This window comes from Lutra lutra, chromosome 3 (assembly GCF_902655055.1).
Source record: "Lutra lutra chromosome 3, mLutLut1.2, whole genome shotgun sequence".
NCBI lineage: Eukaryota > Metazoa > Chordata > Mammalia > Carnivora > Mustelidae > Lutra > Lutra lutra.
The window spans coordinates 94,722,409-94,743,445 of record NC_062280.1 but is presented as its reverse complement, the minus strand read 5'-3'; the positions used below and the strand labels follow the sequence as shown (position 1 = coordinate 94,743,445).

Genomic DNA, 21,037 nt, shown 5'->3' with positions numbered 1-21,037 from the left:
GACCCAAGATTGCAACACTAATAGAGGGCAAAACCACGTGGAAGCCTAGGCTCTTATCCACTCATTCAGCAATAAACATTTGCTGAAATATCAGTGCCTTCTAGCCATAGTGCTCACCACCAGGTGCATATATGCAGACTGGTGAGTGGAGACAGATCCTTCCATCATGGAGGGTAGAGTCTACTTATAGGAAAATGGAGGCATTGAACCCACAATTACCCAATGCGCATGCAGATGCAAATCATAATATGTGCTTGGTAGAAGATCAGAGTGCTGTGAGAGAAAATAGTAAGGAAAACCAGAATTCTGCTGTCTAGGATCTCTTTCTCCTTATCTCTGCTGCTTGCCCAGATCCAACCAAGGTGTAAATCCTTGCCTTTACAGAATTTGTCCTGATGCTGCTGCTGGAAGCAACCATTCCTCTCTTGAGTCCCATAACCCTGTCTGACTTGTTTGCATTCTAACTATCGGTAAAGGTGTTTTGTGTGTCTCTGAAGGGACGTGAAATCTTTGAAATCTTTCCAGAAGGCTGGAACACTTTCTGCTTTCATTCCCAAAAGTGCCTAGTAATAAACTTAAGACAGAACAGAACTCAGTAAATCCATGTCAAATAAATGGATGCCAGTTAAAAGCAACCTGCTTAAGCAAAGCTAGCAAATTGCTGAGAGGAAAGTTGATATGCCTTTACAACTAAATTTCTTTCATAAGTGATTTTGTAGCTTACTGCAAGAACATGCATCGTGATGTCAGTGACAGAAGATGTAGGACATAAAGAATCAGATTTATCTCTGGCTTCCTGGCAAACATACAAGTTAAAAACATGGTTCATCTTTTTTGTTTATTTGTTTACACATTCATTCGTTAATTCACTCATTCCTATGTCCATCAGTCTGTGTGCTACTATTATTTTGAATGGAATCATATGAGTATCTCATGGGAATCAGAGCCTATTCAACTGGTAATTCCCAGAAGGCATTTCCTACTGCAATTCCACATTCCAACCTAGGTCACACCAACTGAGGCAGTGTGTCCATTGGAAATGAAATAAAAGGTTTCATGATTTTATGTTTGTGTTATCTTAATAAAACCCAAAGGTATAATGTTGAAATGTAAAATTATGGTCATGTGGCCCAGACTGGTCCAAGAGTAAAACAATAATTTTTTTTAAAAGTTTTGTTTATTTGACACAGAGATAGAGAGTACAGGTAGGCAGAGCAGGAGCAGAGGGAGAGGGAATTGCAGGCTCCCTGCTGAGCAGGGAGCTGATGAGGGGCTCAATCCCAGAACCCTGAGATCATGACCAGAGCCAAAGGCAGCCACTTAACCCACTGAGCCACCCAGGCACCTGAGTAAAACAATAATTTGCTCAGATTTCTCAAAGTGTGGCCCATGCATTCCCAGCTCAGAATTACTGGGAATGCCTGTTAAAATCCTGAGAGATTCTGACTTTGAGGTCAGGACTGGGCCTTCAAAATCTGCCATTTTTAAACCAACTGCCTTAGTAACGCTAAGATATATTAAAGTTTGAGAACCCTTGAACTATATGGAGACATTTAATTTAACCATTAGACAATGGACTATTTAAGAAATGTGTAATTTGCATTTACTGTATTGTTCTAATCATTTTAGTTTTTAAGTTATAGTAGGTTAAAATGGCTTGTTGGGAAATGATAACAGAAAATATCACAGATATTCAAAAAGAAGGGGAAAATATCCCCATGGACCTCAAGGAAACTAGAAAAGCAAACAGGAAGCGAGGCTTCATTCTTCAGCTTCTGGGCCAGTGCACTTCCTCCTGTCTCTGCTTCTCTGTGTACACCTAGTGACCTGCCTCTTATAGTGGACCTTCTCTGAATCTGTATGCCCATAACTAGCAGATACAGAGCCCCAAAATGGCTGTTTCAGGCTCAACTCTACCACACTTTGTTTAGTCAAGCACTCCACATGGACAGAAAGTTACCTTTTGGCTCTTTATTGAGATTACAAGAAAGAGAATCTGCTGGTCCAGTGTGTGTCAGGCCCTCAGCCACTTCAACAGTTTATGGACCAGCCCCCTCAGGTCAGAACCCATCTGAAAGGGGAAGGGGACCGTGTGCAGAAAGGCAGCAGGAGATGAGTGCAGGAGCATTCCCACTCAGATAGGGCTGTGGTTGTTCCCCCACCAAGACTGACCTCTCTAGAACACCCAACTCAGCTCTTTGGAAGAGAATCCAGAACCTGACAGATGCCCTCACTTCTGCTTCAACCAGACTCTGTAGGTGCTGAACTGCAGGGAGAGGCATGGGGAAACTTACCTGCTTGATTCCAAAGCAAAAACCATCCTCTTTCACTTCAGAGTTGGTTTGGGAAGAGTCGTTTACATTAGGTAGAAATACAGAAAAGGAAAACTGAAGCCCCAGACGACAGAAATGCAGTAGAATTATGCACTCATGAAGAGTAGAAACTGGAAGGAGAAAGAAAGCTCTCACCCTGAGTATGATTGGAGTCAGATATTTTACTTCTATCAAACAAATTGTGCAGTTTGTGTGTACTTGAGTTCTTACCAAAATGTCTAGGCTGGGATTTCTATCAACAGTCTGTTATCAACAGTGTCGTCTTGGTTGTCTTATAAAGTAAACTAACATATCAAACAAATTAAAATAAACAAAAGCAGGCAAATTTTTAAAAATGTAGATTTGGTGCATGAAGTTCCACTCTTTATATCTGAGATCCACCGTCTTCCTTTTACATTTGCAACTAATACTTGCTACAAAGCATTATTAATCTCCCTCATTCAAAAGTCAAGCTACATTACCATCAATAAATCCTGTGGCTCATGTGTATATTCATAATAATTTATTGTTCGCCTTGGTAGCAAAAATCCCTGTTTCTTCAGATATGAATGCTCTTTCTTTTCAAACTCTTTTAAGTTCTGGCTGGTTTCTTTCTCCTATCTCTAGAATGCTCTGCAGGTAATACAATGCATCACAATATAATTTCTCTTTGCTTTCAGAGGTAAATAAGCTACCTTTCAGAAATCAAGTTACCCATTCTAATTAGGAGTTTATTTTTAAAGTTTCAATATACTTCTTATGAAGAAATAGAATAAATTAGTTATGATTTAGATGGGGTATTACTTTAAGTTTATGAAATAATTTTCTACAAGTAAAGGAATAAATTATTTTTCACTTCCTTGGCTTTGATCCTATGTTATTATGATTCTAAATTAGTGTATGGTTTAAGGAGAATTTTGACTCACTGGATTAGCTAATATGATGGTAGATTTATAAACTATTTAATTTGTCTTACTACAGTGAAGCTTAGGGTTAGAGGTAGAGCTAAATGCTGGGATCTTAATATGTCAACTTGGAGCTCTAGGTTTTATAAGAATGTCAAATAATTTATCTTGTTTAAATTCATGCTTAAAATGAGGTAGATTGCTCATAGTCTAGGCAAACAACTGTTAAGTCTTCCTAATAGAGAACTCTTCACTGGATATTCTACTAATTTCTTGAAATTCCCTCAAAATTAAGTTGTTACATGGAATGGCATGTTTTCAGTGATGAGTAATGAGTATGCTAGGAATTGTGGATGCTTTGCCAGTTGAGGTCTTTTCAGGTTAAACTTAGTTTGCTCGGATACCTAAAATACGCTTATCCTACTTTATTTAGAGACCTTATGAATGATAATCAAAGTAGGAATATAGACCACATGTACAATGACAGGTTCTGTGGGAAATGTGCTCATTTCTAACTTGAGCCAACAATATCCTCTTCTGCTCGATGACCAAATGCTTTTTGAACTGAAATTGATTATATTCAGTTTAGCACTTAATTATATTCTTTCTTGAATTTTTCTCTAATTTGTTCATGTGTAGTGGAAAGAATATAACATAGTTATGGTAACTCCTAGTGTTGCCCCTTAGCTGTGTGTTCTACAATTTAGTTATCCTCTCTGAGACTCTATATGCTCACCTGTCACATAGATATAACATGTAACGTCTGTAAGACAATATACTTCCTAGGGTTTTCTTATCCTTTGTGAAGAGGCTAGCTTAGCAGTAGTTACTCAGTGTGCACCGATTTGCTCCTTGTCCTCCATTTTGTATTTCATCTTTCCTGAGTAAGCTGTAGGATCTGTGGATATTCAAGCTCAAGCAATAAAGTTATTAGTTTTATAAATGAAAGATAGAAGTGTATTGTATGTATATGTGTAGTAAGAATGAAGGAGAGCAAGAAAGAGAGAGGCTTTCTTGTAGCAGAAAAATAATAGGAGTTTAATAAACGTAGATTGTTATATTGCGTGGAACATGCACATATTCGGTCTTGGACTTTGAGGAAGTCTATCTTTACCCCACCCACTTTTTCCTCCACCCAAATTTAGAAACAATGGAGAATTAGTCAAATTAGTTGGGGATCAAAATATCAGCCAATCCTCAACTGTATAATTAGATAGGCTTAACCACCTGGTCACAGCCCATGTTGGACAACTAAAAATTTGATGACCATGGCCCAGAACAGACCAAAATATGTGCATTCTATGAGCAGATAAATCCTAAAAAACAAGAAGGAGAGAGATGGAAGAGCTGTATTTGTCCACCTCCTTCTCCCAAAACCATGATTTAGATGCCCCTCATCTTTCCCAAAGAAGACACAAGTGGGGAAGAGGGAGAAAATCCTGGGAAATGAGTATAGTAGAGGTGGATATGTCCCTTCTCATGGGAGGAACCATCTAGTGGGCTCCACCCTCACAGACTGGTACTAGGAAATTTTGCAAAACCCTGTTCCACCTTTCACTGTCTTTTTTACTTTTCCTTTTAGCTACCTTGGCCTCCTTTCTGACCAAGCTTGTTATATCTCATTCAGACTTTCACTGGCTGTACCTCCTTCCTACAATGCTCTTCTCTCTGAATGCTTTTTGCCCAACATTTTGGTTTCAGTTCAAATATCACGTCTTGGTGAGCCTTTCTCTGACAGCCTAATTAGAAATCCCCTCTTCCCATTCTCTTTCTTGCTCATACACGTTTCCCTCATAGCACTTAACCATTCTCCCAGTTAGAAAGTGAGCTCCATATCTTGTTCACTGCTTAAACACACTGAAGAGTGGTAGCCACGGAGTAAGTGCCTAAATGGTAATCGAATGAAAGATAACAGATGAATGTATCAGTAATTCAGTAAACTTTTTGTAGGCTTCACTGTATACCAAGCTTTCTGCCAATTGCTCGTAATATTAAGATTAATAAGATGTCGTTACTTTATTCAAGGGGCTTTTTGATAGAGGATTCAAATACACAAACCTATCTTTTTTATTATAGGAATGAGCATAGAGTATTAGGCAGCCAAAGAGGGGGGTGTCTTACTCTAGTGAAGATTTGGTAGATCAGGAAATTCCAAGTAAACATGGAATACAAGTATCTTAAATATAGAAGAGGGGATGGATGTGTGTGTGTGTGTGTGTGTATGCTTGACAGCGAGAGAGTACATTTTATTTTTTATTTTATTTTATTTTTTTTAAAGATTTTATTTATTTGACAGAGAGGGAGATCACAAGTAGAGAGAGAGAGAGAGAGAGAGGAGGAGGAGGCAGGCTCCCTGCCGAGCAGAGAGCCTGATGTGGGACTCGATCCCAGAACCCTGAGATCAGGACCTGAGCTGAAGGCGGAGGCTTAACCCACTGAGCCACCCAGGCAGCCCGAGAGAGTACATTTTAATTAAATGAATTACAAGCAGCTAGTGGAGCTTTGGTTGCATAATGCATATGGAGGAATGATAAGAAATAGGGTTAGAGAGATATGCAGGAGCCAGTTTATGAAAAGATTTATGCCATTCTAAAAAGTTTGGACATTATCTGGAATTCTAATAGACACTTTAAATTTTAAACATGGGTGTGATAAAATCTGATTTGTGTTTTAGAAAAAAAAATAGTACAGAAAATAATGAGGTTAGACAGCATTGGAAACCAGTGGAAAATTATGAGAGCATTCAATTATCTGGGCAAGAAATGAGGAGAATCTGTTTTCTTGAATAAAAAAAAATGTGAATTGTAGGTAACTGTATAAATTACCATAACTGAACATTATATAATAGCCTGTCTTCATGACCCAGTGTGTACTGAGTTCTTTGCCCATCCTGTGGAGTTCACGTAACTGGATGATTATGCAAACCCTCTCTCCTGCTCAAGGAATTTAAATGCTAAGAGAGAATAAGAACCATAAGCAACTGTCAGAACTCTGGGATGGAGCAAACCCTTCCTACTCGCCTCTCTGTATGCTTCCAAGCTTTAAAATGATCACAAAGATGGAGGGGATCTCGTTAATTCCCCACATCACCATTGTTTTTATCAAGACCAGCACCATAATTTGCAAGGCCCAATGCAAAATGAAAATGTGGGATGCCTTCTTTATAAATTATTAAAAGTTTCAAGACAGCTGTAGCAAAGCATTAAACTAAGAGCCCTACCAAGCCTGGGACCCTGTAAGCTTATGGCTTTCTTTAGGGGCCAGGTTCCTAACTGGTTTTGAATTTTTCTTCCTGGGAACAGTTGTCATTATTGGATTGCCATTTTATTGGACTGCAATTCTTCTTGCATTTGACTGAGAACATTTAAGTGTTGGAGGCATAGGATAGCAAAACAGACCAGTAAGAACACATACTTTGGATGCAGACTTCTTGAGTTTCGAGTCCTCTTTATTACATACTGGAATCTTGGATGAGATACAAAACTTCTCTGTTCCTCCATTCTCTGACCTCCAAAATGGGAATAACAAGAGTAACTGTGTTTTAGGATTGTTATGAGGATTGAGCTGATTTATGCAGAACACTTGGCAGGGGAATGAATCATGGCAAGTGCCTGGGTTGTTTTTTGTATTATTTTGAAGATTATATTCTGGAAAGTAAACCTTGCTTCATTCCACATAGTGCAGATACCACCATTCAGAGTGAGGTTTGTCATTGAATGAACAAAAATGGTTAATATTAATGTTATATCTGAATATTCTTAGAAATAATCCAGCTGTGTGTGAAAGGGAAGGGGTATAGATTAAATAAAAGCATAGCCATGCGATTATTGAAGCTGATGGATGAATATATTGGGTTCATTTGATATGTTTATAAATTTCCAAAATTAAAAAGATAAATGTTTTCAATTGAGTTAAACATAAACTTCTTCAGCATTCATTTTTCTGTGTGCCAGCAGATTTTCTCCAGCTATATCATCTGCCTTACTGGTAGAACCTAATGTCTCCAAATTTCCTTTCAAGAAAAAGATATTTGTAGATGGCTGTATTTTCATCCAGTCATGATTTTTCACGCACCCATCTCCTTATTTATTCAACAGTCATTTATTAGATGCCTTCTAGGTTTTAAGCACTACAAGACCTGGAGAGCAGAGAGAGACAAGAAGACAAAAGTATGCAATGTGGATCTTTCTAGAGGCATGGAAGCATGGGAAGAGGGCTACTTGGCTGAGGATGGAGTGGGAAAGACTTCTTGAAAGAGGTGACCATCTGTTCTGTCTCAAGCATAGGGGGTTACCTAGATGTAGAGGGAGAATAAATACTCTTAGCTTGCCCCAACACAGTTGCTACATATTACCAGATTCCAAACCCTGAACTAATTACATTCCATTATCTGATTCTTCTTCTTCAAAGCCCCAAATAATTATTTCTAATTATTTCCTTTCGAGGTACTAGAAGATAAGTATTTTCCTAAGTTCCCAAACCTAACTGATATTCCAGACTCACCGATACTAAGTCAAGTTATTACATCAACACTAAGCCAAAAAAGGAATTTCAAGAGCAAGAGACTTTAGATTGATGCAAACCATTTTTTACTTGTAGACACATTCTAGAAGGGACATTCCAAAAAGTTGCAGAAACCAGGATTCATGTGGTTGAGCTAGAGTGAGTGGTGTTGTCTTTTCAGCATGCCAAGCAGATGGCCAAGTGATACACTTCACTTATCTATGAGAAGAACAGAGGATCTGAGGGTGTGAAGTTGCTAGTTATATATCCCTGTGCTGTGTCCTCGTTATGCTGTGACACATAAGCTTGACCTGGAAGTCCTTCTGTACTCTAGCTGTCAACACAATGCTGGGCAGGAATAGCAACCTTTTATGCCCATGAAGGCATAAAGCATTAAGAAGTTAGGGTAATATGGATTATTTAAAAGAGTTGTTATGAATATATGGTTCAGTGTTCATGCCTAATAAGGATTATGTCTTGAGTTTATACCTTGATGGCATCTGTGTCCCTCAGACCTATCTATAAACAGTCCAGTGTGGTTGCAGAGTACCATACTCTTAAGGCTGATGGAGTGCAATGCATTAGGGATCTGTGTAGCAAGCAGCCACTAGACGTTTCATCTGCTAAAATGAAAAGGGTTCTGCATGGAGGGAAAATAAATCCCTGTCATTTCAGCACGGGTTGGCAAGAAGAAAAGACAAGTGCAAATTGTCATTATAAATAGTGTTGTTAACCCTCCTCATTTATAGTACACATTTCCAATTATACCCATTATGATGTATTTAGCTAGAGGGCAGGTTGCATTTTTAAAATGTGTTGAGAGCATTAATGATTTAGCTAGTGCTCATTTGTTTTCTGTTGCTTGGTTAAGCATGCTGCATTGTCTTTTTTCTGTTTTACATAGCGGAAGAATAAGACTTGCCAGCTTTCAATGTGCTAAATCAGTGATTCTCTGCCCTGGAGATTTTTTAAACATACAAATATTTGGGCACCACCCACCCGAGATTCTGATTTACACGGTTTGTGTTGCGAGGCGGTAGGGGGGAGCATTAGGAGTTTGTAAGAACATCCCTTGAGATTCTCATACGTAGCGAACATTAAGGACCACGTGGGTTGAGTCGAAAGCAAGATCAGTTGTGGGTGACTCCAGTTATCATATATAGAGAAAGGAAGGGCCACACTCTAAGGTGGTCACTATTTGATAAGGTCAGCTTTACAAATTGCAGATGTTTTAAGAGCTGCAGTGATGAGGATAGCAAGTAGAGGAATTTGGAGATAATCTCTAGAAATTAGAACTATTGCATAGGCTTCAGTGAGTGTTTGGTAAGTACCATAGAGAGAGCATGTTTATTTGCCGCGATGGCCATCCTAGATAGTTTATGCAGATAAAACCATGAGTTGCTTCATCTGAAATGAAGGGTTCGTGTTTTTAAAGAATAAGGAACTTTAAGTGGACATGCACTCACGTATATTACATTTGCAAAATGCTTTAAATCCAATTTAATTAGGCATTCCTAACAGGTGTCCTATGAGTTGGCTCAGCAGTATTACTCACATAGGATAAGCAAGAAAATTGAAGCTCTCAAAGGTTAAGTGTGTTGCCCAAGGTCATATAGCAGTTCAGTAATGAGCTAGGATTAGAAATCAGCCCTGGAGGTCCTGTCCGTTGCCAGAGCCATTGAATGTGGCCTCTGTTGCAAAGTGAATGATGATTATGAACATTTAGGAATATAGAGTACATTTTTTTTTCAGGCAACATTTTAAAATGAAAGAAGTGTATGGATATCCTGGAGCTTATTTTCAACAGTCCTAGGAAGTTTAGCAGAAAAGCTTTGCAATTTTGTTTAATTTCATTGGTATATAGATACGCTCAGTGTTCATTTTGAAGTACTTGGAGGTCTAGGCTGGGAGGGAACTTTGGAGGGTGGAGGAGGCTATTCTTGATGTATCTGCTTTCTGTCTAGAATACCAAGATGGCTAGAAAAGAAGAATATGGAAACTCTCCCCTCAGATTTCTTCTAGGGCATTGTGGTGTGCCCTATTTAAGCCTTCCATTTCTCCTCAAAGAGTGTAGTGGATCAATGGGCTTTGAATAGTGTATACAAAGTCTATATTATCATTTCTGAATACTTATAAAACTGTGGAGAACTTCTACATTATTATCCATCTATCAAGTTTCACTTCTGCTTCACTGGGGAGATTTAATAATGCATGTATGTACATTTCAGTATCACGCACAGCACCTAGGTGCGTCTCCTACATAGAGCAGAAACCTGATAAATATTTAACGACAGTGACAACATTGTATGTGGTAAGTGCTTCCCTCCAAGAACTGAAAGTCACAGTATCTCTTTCTCCAGATTTAAGTAGGAGACAGCTGAGCTGGTGGTGAATCCTGGTTTGTACCTTTCCTAAAAAAGAAATCTCACCAATGGTTGTGACTAGACTAGAGAGGGGGATTCTCTTGTGTATAATTAGTCAGTAGAAAGAATGTCCCTTCTAGGGGATTTAATGTTGAAGAAAGTTTTGCTGTCTACTATCATACTGTGATCTCTGTCTGTCCATAGATCTGGCTTAGAAACAGACTTCTTAATGACCATTTGGAATTTTTGCCAAGTGAAAGCTGTTTTCTCCTTATATTCATGCTTCACTTTGATTAAATACCACTTCTGTTTAGTTATATAGCTTTCATCCATGATTTTTCTATCATAACAACACATATCACGTAACTCCAGTCAGTTATCTTCAGGTAAGCCCTATACTTTCCTTTCCCTTTCATTTTTAATTTAATTCATGAAGAAGTGTGCTTGGGGCACAGGACCATCTTCTTCGGATGCACGGGCTGCTATCTGAAGCAGAATTCTCTGGCAAGAAATAAAAAGGCCCAGTGATCCGTTTGAACAGATAATTTTAAGAGCAGCAATGCAGTGTACCTTTTTCATACATTTGAAATGCAAACCTATGCTGCAGTGAGAAACAAAATGTGCTTGTTTCTTGTATTTGCAAGGGAAGTGGTCTTTTTTTCAGAGTGATCATATAATTTTCATGCAAACAGAGGCACTTCTGAAAGTGAGTGGATGAGCTCTTCTTATGTAAGCCGGGATAACTGGCATTAACTAAGACTTCTTTGAGCAAACAAGGTATTTGATCACCTTTTCTGTTCCTCTTCGATGATACGAGAAAATGGTTGATACAAATTGCCTTGCAATTGTAATTTAATTTACCAGGAATGTGAGATGGTTTTCAGCCACTCAAGGTCTACTCCGGATGCTTGGAACATGGCCCGAGACAGCACTGAATAGACTGGTTTATCACAGTTTTCTTTAAATATGAAGAAGCCTCAACTCTTGAAGGGTTTCTTCATATATATATATATATATATATTTTTTTTTTTTTTTTTTAAATCTTTCTTCTCACCTTCTCTCATGAACTCATGTTAGAGAAGATTCCTGGTACCAGGCAATATGCACATGCTTTACGGGCAGTATTTTGTTGAATCTTCCTGGGAATCATATGAACTAGACCCTTTTATTTGGTCTGTTTTACAGCCAAAGAAGCTGAGATTTAGCAAGATTAAAGGACTTGCCTGGAATCTAGTAGGCACCTGAGTTGTTACTAAACCTCAGGAAGTACTTATGTGTGGTTCTTTATATGATCAGCATCTTCAAATATTGGTGCCATCCTTTTGCTTCAAGATCACTTACAGAGGAATCACGAGTAGATTTTTGGTTCTGTTTGTTTAATGGTAAACTTGATATGTAAATGCGGAGGAGGACCAAGAGCACCAGATGAGAATCAAGAGTTTTAAGGCAACAAACCTAGAAGAATGTTGGCGCCATGAAGCAGAATGGGTCGCTAAGATCTGTTAGACCCATTAATAATGAAGATAATTGAGAATCAAGGGAAAGCCAGAGCAGTGATTTTTTAAAATCTTCTTTCAGATTTCTGCAGATTGACATCAGCATATCTGTTGATATTCAGTAGGTATTAATAGATACTGCTGATACACAGTAATCCCACGTGTAGTTTACACATCCGCTTGCTTTTGGAAGACCTCCCCTCCTGTGCTCATCTGTATGCCTCTCTGTCAGCCAGGGCTTATATTTACTATGCTCTACCATGCTCCACTTGCTCTTTACCTACACTCAGACTTCAGATCGGTTGGAAGCTTAGCGGGTCCATTCTTTAGCCCTGGTCTTTGGTTGACGAACCCTGACACCAGGGACCAGCACTCATGATCTTCAGTTCAGTATGAAGTGCCGTCCTTGCCTGGCTGTGAATCACCCAGAACTACTCTTACAGACCAGTTTCTTCCATCTTTGCTACCATCTTTCTGGGAAAAGAGTGGAATGGACCTTCACAGAGAATCTATAAATATTTCATATTCTTTCTATATTGATAAATAACTCACTTGTATATTTCTGATATTAAATATGGCTCTTGATGTTTAAGCTGCCATCTTCTCTAAATGTTACTTCTTTTGACTATAAGTATTAACTTAAGTGTAATTATGTCTGATGACTAAGTGGTGATAAAATATGCATAAATCAAAATTGAATTTAGACTAGTTGTTTATTAGGTATAATCATGCATGAACTGTTACTTATGTTTGCAAACAGGAACTTTATTTTTTAAAATTTTTAAAAATTTTATTTATTTACTTGACAGAGAGAGAAGGAGATCACAAGTAGGCAGAGAGGCAGGCAGAGAGAGAGGGAGAAGAAGACTCCCTGCTGAGCAGAGAGCCCGATGCGGGGCTCGATTCCAGGACCCTGAGATCATGACTTGAGCTGAAGGCAGAGGCTTAACCCACTGAGCCACCCAGGCACCCAAACAGGAACTTTAATTTATTGTTATTTTTTCATAGGTCCTAATGAGATTGGAAACATCGCTCACCAAGCCCCACAAGCACTATTATTGGCACTTGAAACCTTCTGCCAACAGGGTACTCCTGGAGAATTAATTAAAAAGGAAGAGGTATGGGGCGCCTGGGTGGCTCAGTGGGTTAAGCCGCTGCCTTCGGCTCAGGTCATGATCTCAGAGTCCTGGGATCGAGCCCCACATCCGGCTCTCTGCTCAGCGGGGAGCCTGCTTCCTCCTCACTCTCTGCCTGCCTCTCTGCCTGCTTATGATCTCTCTGTCAAATAAATAAATAAAATCTTTAAAAAAAAAAAAAAGGAAGAGGTATCCCTTGGGAATAACAGAGGAGTGAGGATGGGAACTCCTCCTGGGAATGCTCCTTGCTCTTTGTTTCACCATAAAATCTCATATGGAAAGATTATGGGCTTTGATATCTGTTTAGTTACAGTTTTTTTTTTAAGATTTTATTTATTTATCTGACAGAGAGAGATCACAAGTAGGCAGAGAAGCAGGCAGGCAGAGAGAGAGGGGAAAGCAGGCTCCCTGCTGAGCAGAGAGCCCGACGCGGGGCTCGACCCCAGGACCCTGGGATCATGACCTGAGCCGAAGGCAGAGGCTCAACCCACTGAGCCACCCAGGCGCCCCTGTTTAGTTACAGTTTTAATGGCATAGTTTTAATAGCTTTAGAACTAGCTAGGTGACTTTGGGCAAAAGATTTATCTCTTCCACCCTCCATTTTCTTATCTGTAAAGTGGGAACAATAATGATAATTTTAAAATAAGTGAAAATGGTGGTAGTGATATCAGCCTCATAAAATGTTTTAATAATAAAATGAGACAGCATATGCAAAATACCCAGAAGCAGATCTGATATATACTAAAGAGATAATTCTTGGAAACTTACAATGCATTTTACACACGTATGTAATCCAAATATTTTCCACCTTCAAAGCCACTATCTTCCATTCTCTGTCTACTTCCCTGAAATCAATTGCTGTGTATTCAACAGAAAGGGAGGCTCTGTTGGACACCAGTTCCTGAGAGCGTCAGCCTTTTGCTTGTCCTCTGTTTTCTGACTTCTGACTTTGATGCTGGGTGCTACCGGAAGCATCCTCTTCTGTTGCTAATTACTTCTTGGATTTCTGGAATTATTGTCCTTCCTTGGTACAAAACTGCTCCCTTCAGGCTGGCCTGAAGTAGAGTTGGTGTGAGAAGACTACTGACTACTCCATCCTAAGTCAGATGTTGCCTGCCCTTAACTTTCCATGACACCAGCTAAATCATGTCTCTGGTGCATAACTGACTTCCATAGGTCTGGTTATAAGTTGAGGTACTTATATCACAGAAAGTGGAAAACCCTTTAAAGCTGAATGCTAATTATGACCCTTCCAAAGTTTAGGACAAAGAAAAGCATCACACAGAAAAAGGAATTTTTAGCACCTATCTCACAGATCTTGGTGTTGTTTCCTTATGTCAAGATCATAGTTTATCTCTCTTTTCTTCTTTGAAAACATACACATTTTTCATCATGTCTGTACAGTGTCAATCAGTTTTCTTTCTGAAAAAATCTAGCCTCTATTTTAAAATTTTGTTTTGCCCATAGAATCCATCCCTCCACCTGAATGTCTGTAGGGCACGATATTCAATGCAACTGTATTCCCCAAACTTTGAATGGCTTGACTTGCAATTATATGATAAAGCAGAAAACCTTTGTGTGGGAATGTTCATTATGCGTGTGTGTGTGTGTGTGTGTGTGTGTGACTGTTTGTGTGCACACACACACATGAGCATGCAGTGTGAAGGGACGAATATTGATCCATGTTCTTTCTTAAGTAAGGTAAAGGCATCTGTTTCATTTTTCCTATTCTCTTCAGTTTTTATTTCTGGGTCTCCTAACATAACACTTGGACCACACACACACACACACACACACACACACACAGAAAAACCCACACAAGTACAAATCCTAAGGGTAAGCAATAATTTTCACACTAAGTACAGTGTAACTGGAATTAGCTGGCAATGGGAGAAGAGACTTATTGCTAAAGGCATAATTATTTATAAAGCTGGCCACACCCAAATGTAGATAGCTTTATATAATTATGCAGAACTTTTTTTTTCTTTATTGAAGTATAATTGACATACAATATCCTGTTAGTTTCAGGTATACATTATAGTGATTCAATATTTTTATGCCTTCTGAAATGATTCCCATGATGTGTAGTTAGCATCTGTCACCCTAGAAAGTTATTAGAAATTATTGACTATATTCCTGATGCTGAAAAGGATATCCCCATGACTTATTTATTTTATAACTGGAAGTTTGTACCTTGTAATCCCCTTTTCCTATTTCACCCCCCCACCTCTGCCCCCTTTGGTAACCAACAATTTGTTTCTTACAGCTACAAGTCCGTTTCTATTTTGTTTTGTTTGTTTGTCTTACTTTTTAGATCCTATGTATAAGTGAAATGATATGATACCTGTTTCTCTGACTTTCATTTAGCAAAATGTCCTCTAGTTCCTTCCAAGTTGTTGCAAATGGCAAGATCTTCTTCCTTTTTTCTGACTGAATAATATTCTATTGGGTGTATATAGCACATTTACTTTATCCATTTATCTACTGGTAGACACTTAGATTGCTTCTGTATCGTGACTACCCTAAATAATGCTTCAGTGAACAGAGGGATACACATAGATCTCTTTGAATTGATAGTTTCATTTTTTTTTCCAGATAAATAACCTGAGATGGAATTTCTGAATGGTATGGTAGTTCTATATTTAATTTTTTGAGGAACCTCCATACTGTTTTCATTCCCAGCAGTGCACAAGGGTTCCCTTTTCTCCACATTCTCACCAGGACTTGTTATTTTTTCTGTTTTTGAGAATAGACAATTTGACAGGGTGAGGTAATATTTCATTGTGGTTTTGATTTGCATTTCACTGGTGATGAGTGATGTTGAATGTCGTTCCATGTGTCTGTTGGCCATCTGTACATCTTCTTTGGAAACATCTATTTAAGACCACCGCTCATGTTTCACTTTTTTTTTTTTTTTTTTGATATGAAGTTACCTGAGTTCATTATATATTTTGGATATTAACATTTTATCAGATATATAATTTGCAAATATCTTCTCTCATTCAGTGGGTTGTCTTTTTGTTTTGTTGTTTGTTTTCTTTGCTGTGCAAAAGGTTTTTTTAGTTTGATATAATAAATATAATTGTTTATTTTAGTTGTTGTTGCTCATGCCTGACAGACTGGTCCACGAAGTATTGCTAAGACCAATGTCACAGAGCTTACTGCCTATCTTTTCTTCTATAAGTTTTATAGTTTCAGATGTTATATTCAAGTCATTAATCCATTTTTAATTTAATTTTGTGTATGGTATAAGATATTGGTCCAAGTTCATTCTTTTGCATGTAGCTGTGCTGACACCATTCATTGAAGAGACCGTCTTTTCCTCATGATATATTCTTGTCTGTTTTGCTCTCCATTAATTGACCATACATGTGTGGATTTATTTCTGTTTCTATTTTATTTCTATTCTAAATCATTGATCTGTATGTCTATTTTTGTGCCCATACCATACTGTTTTGGTTACTGTAGCTTTGTAGTATACTTTGAAATCAGAAAGTCTGATTGATTCCTCCACTCTGTTGTTTTTTCTCAGGAGTGCTTTGACTATTTGGGATTTCTATTTGTGGTTCTATACAAATTTTGGGTTTTATACAAATTTTAGGATTTTTTATTCTAGTTTTGTGAAAAATAACATTGGTATTTTGATGGGGATTGCACTGAATCTGTAGATTGCTTTGGGTAGTATGGAAATTTTAATACTATTAATTCTTCCAATCCATGAGCATGTTTGAGCTCCAATCCATGAGCATTTATTTTGTTTTGTTTTTAGATTTTATTTATTTATTTGACAGAGAGAGAGATCACAAGTAGGTGGAGAGACAGGCGGGGGTGGGGAAGCAGGCTCCCCACTGAGCAAAGATCCTGACCCAGGGCTCCATCCCAGGTCCCTGAGATCATGACCTGAGCTGAAGGCAGAGGCTTAACCCACTGAACCACCCAGGCACCCCAATTCTTGAAGTTTTGAGAGTACATGCCTTCTACCTCCCTGGCTAACCTTATTCCTAGGTATTTTATTATTTTTGATGCAATTGTAAATGGGATTATTTTCTTAATTTTTTTTCTTTCTGGTAGCTGATTGTTAGTGTATAGAAATACAACCAATTGCTACATGTTAATTTTGTATCCTGCAACTTTACTGAATTCATTTATTAGTTCTAATAGCTTTTTTGATGAGATCTTTAGGGTTTTCTAGATGTAGTGTCATGTCATCTGCAAATAGTGGCAGTTTTACTTCATGCTTTCCAATTTGGATGCTCTTATTTCTTTATCTTGTCTAATTTCTGTGACTAAGACTTCTAATACTATGTTGAATTAAAGTGGGAAGAGTGGCCATTTTTGTCTTCTTCCTGAACTTAAAGGGAAAAATTCTCAGCTTTTTACCAGAACTGTTTTTTTTTTTTAAGATTTTATTTATTTATTTGACAGAGAGAGACCACAAGTAGACGGAGAGGCAGGCAGAGAGAGAGAGAGAATGGGAAGCAGGCTCCCCGCCGAGCAGAGAGCCCGACGCGGGACCCGATCCCAGGACCATGAGATCATGACCTGAGCCAAAGGCAGCGGCTCAACCCACTGAGCCACCCAGGCACCCATACCAGAACTGTTTTAATTACACTCCCCCACCCCTCTCTTTAACCTTCTATTTTATACTCCTCACTGGACGTTAAGTACTTTTAGAAAAGGGCAAATTAATAACATTCTTCCCTGTTATATAGTAACATGTCTCCTTTGATTTTATTAGCACGTCCTGGCAGGAAACAGTGGCCCTCTCAAATGGGGCAATTGGGAAAAATTTAATGAAGGGGTTATTTCCAAAAGACTGGGAAGGGTTACTTAAGCTCACAGGTGATGGTTCAGTACCTGGACTAGTGACATTTAGGAGCCTGAAATTTAATAGAGGTAGGAACAATTAGTAGAACTGTAGCTGGAGGAGAGGGCCATTCCATAGAAACCATGACTTTTGGTTTGGGTAGAGAACAAACTGAGGTAATCCAAAGGATGAAATCTGGTGGAATAAATTCCCTGATCTTTCTCTTTTCTTATCATCTTTTCTCCTTATATTGTGTGCCCCATCCCTCTGTTGGCCAAACCCAACCAAAAGCCAATGGACAATGGACAATGGAGTCACTGATACATTCCTATGATTAGTTCCCTGGCTAAACAGCAGATTAAATATGGGGAAGGAAAAAAAAAAAAAAGGAGGGGAATAGGTCTGTAAGTAGTTGGAAAAGATCCTATGCTTAACTTAGTCAAGATCATGAAGTGTATAAATATGTTGGTTTCCTTTTCTTTCCATAATCTCATTAAAATAATAGAAATGAATTATAAAAGCCCTAATTCCTTATTAAAAAATATAGAGAGAACCATCAGTGGATGAGAGCTCTAAACTCATTAACAAAAAACTTAGTAGACAAGACTAAAGAGCAGAAAAAGTGATGGTGCAGCACATGAAGCTATGACTTAACTTATCAGGAATGTGGGTGGTAAGAGAAGAGGAAGCCATCTACCCATGAAGATTCTTTTGAACGGTGGTGGTTGGTCTGATAGAGGGCAAGAATGAGGAGTGGGACTGGAAAAAAGTGGGTTATTTAAAGCCTTTAAATAACCATTAGAGCCATAAAAATAGTGATACAATTATAAAAACTTGAAAGATGTTGCAAAGTAAACTCCCATCAGTTCTAACAGAAAGTCAATAAATAATGTCTAAAATTAATGAATCAAGAAAAAACGACATAAGCTTATTATTTATAGATTTGGAGATAACCACAGAAGAACTAAATAGAGTTCAAAGTGTTCTAGAAGGAAGGCAGGGAATTGGTTGTGGGTCATTTGTTTCTCACTATAAGTCTTTGTACTAAAGATTTTCTAAAAAACTATGTGAATATACAATTTTAATGAAAGCTTTTTTTTTTTTTTTTTGGGTCACACTCCCCTTAGTTTACTGGCTTTCTAGAAATTTTCTTCTTAATATAGTTAGATCCATCATCTGTCCCAAACCTACCAGTTAATTCCATTTTCTTCTACAGCACCCTTTTTCTTCATTCTTTGTAACCTCCTCAACAAGGGCACACTCACAAGCCAAATGTACACATTTTCCACCTGAATGCAGCTCCCTTTCTCTATGAATTCCATGCACCATTTATGTCTCAGCAGTGTCTTTTCTCAGACTTTCCTTGGTCCAAAATGGCTTCACCCTTTTTTATTTTTCTATTAAGATTTTAAGTCCCAGAATAAAATCTGCCTCCTCCAGGAGCTGTCTGATTTCCAGAGACAAAAATGATTACTCTTTCTTCTTTACTCTCATAACAGTGCACACTATTGATTCTTCTCACTCTACTGATGTCTTAAACTTTTATCTCTATTTGCCTCCTTTTCTTTCTTTTTAATTGTAAGTTCAAGAATTTGTATCTTTTTATCTAGTGCAAATTTTGCATATGGTAATTGAAATAGTTGCTATCCACTGTAATATAATTGATTTTTATTGTTGTTATTGATTCAAGAGGAATCTAAAGAGTATGAGATGAGTGCCCCAGCACGTTAGAGTAAACATGGGCTGCCTTTACTGAGATGCCTATTAATACTTCTCCTATTCAGCCAAACCAGAAAGTAGACAATATTTTGTTCTGTCACAATTTTAGTGCCTTTTCCCTAAGTTCCAATTATATGCATATTGTGTCAGTTTATGAGGAATACGAAATGTAAGAAACCAATATCCATAAATAAGTAAATTACTAATGTATTAATTTTAATGAGTGTTTGCATTGTAAAGTCACCCACAGAGGGAAGTGCCTTGCTGGAGGGAATGAATTGCTCATAGTAAAACTAGGCCCTTAAGCTATTGTTTTGAGATCAAAGAGGGTTTCTTGGGTTCCTTAGGTTATGCCATGTAACTCTTATGCCATAGGTAATATAAATTCTGATGAATTTAAAGCATAGTAATACAGTTGGAAAATGGTCTTTGCATGTGAGATCAAATAGATTTGAAATCGCATTTTTTAAGATTAACTATTTCACAGGTGTAAGATTGAGTATAATATGAAGTATTAATCCCTGGTTATTGCTTGTTATTCTTACTCCCTAAGTAGTCTTACCATGTATTCTTACTTCCCTCCCTACCTCCTCCGTCCCTCCTTCCCCCCCCTCCTTCTCTTCTTTCCTCCCTCCCTTCCCTTCTGTGACTAACCCTAAATTTTTCCCTGCGTCCTCACAGAAGGGCACTATAATTTTATTTTTCCTTTACTTCAGGAAATGCCACAGTAAAACAGTCTCGATACAGGATTATCATCCAGGAAGCAGCCAATGGAGGCCAAGAATGCCCAGATACCTTATTTGAAGAGCGAGAGTGTGAAGATATTTCATTGTGTCCCATATATCGGTAATTAGTTACCTTTTTAAATAATCATTAGATTTTAGTATAAATCATGACCTATTTTCCTTATATAGTTTATGATTTTTAGTGAAAAGTAAGATGAGATAATGTTTATCTTTAATAGCTCAACATTTTCCCCTCTTTTGTTTATATTCAAAGGAGTAAAGAATATGAAAGTCATTTAACAGAAAAAAATAAATAAACATGTTTTGATTTTAAGTGAGCTGCTGGAGTTCTGCCACCCAGGCAATCAATTTTAAGGATTAGGATCCAAAGAGATTTAGGATAAAGTCTTTACCTGGAAAACGAACACTCATATAAGTTACCTCATTCTATTGTTTTTATCCTAAAGCTTTTAATTAAGAACTAAGAATAAATATGTACTTTTAAAATAGTAATTTACTTTTTTTTTTTTTTAAAGATTTTATTTATTTATTTGACAGAGAGAAATCACAAGTAGGCAGAGAGGCAGGCAGAGAGAGAGGAGGAAGCAGGCTCCCTGCTGAGCAGAAAGCCCAATGTGGGGCTTGAACCCAGGACCTGGGATCATGACCTGAGCCGAAGGCAGCGGCTTAACCCACTGAGCCACCCAGGCGCCCCAAAATAGTAATTTACTTTTATTTTAAAAAATTTGGTTCTTAAATTTTGTCATGTGCACATTTTAAGGAATTATCTACTTAGAAAAAGTTTAACCAATGGATAAAATTTAAAAAAAAAAGAAAATGACTTTTAAAGTATATATGGTACTTATATGTTCCCTCTTGATGAACTGGTGATTATTATTTATAAAAGCAATCCCTGAGATTTGTGTGTTTAGTCATTAGTGCCCATTCTTTTAATGTTGGATTGAAGCATTGCTTTAGAGTACATCTGGAATAAATTTTTTCACTGTTGAGTTTAATTGCTTTGTGCAAAAATGTCTAGTGTTTCTCCTGATTATTTGAAAAGCTGTATCT

General features: G+C 37.8%; 1 protein-coding gene across 1 annotated transcript in view; it reads left to right on the top strand.

Annotated features, from left to right (window-relative positions):
* The window catches only part of THSD7B (thrombospondin type 1 domain containing 7B), a 742,649-nt gene that overhangs the window by 380,382 nt on the left and 341,230 nt on the right, over positions 1-21,037 (top strand). Inside the window, exon 10 of the mRNA XM_047722487.1 lies at positions 19,958-20,087. Within this exon, the coding sequence (XP_047578443.1) occupies positions 19,958-20,087 (130 nt within the window). The remainder of the gene's footprint in view (positions 1-19,957; positions 20,088-21,037) is intronic.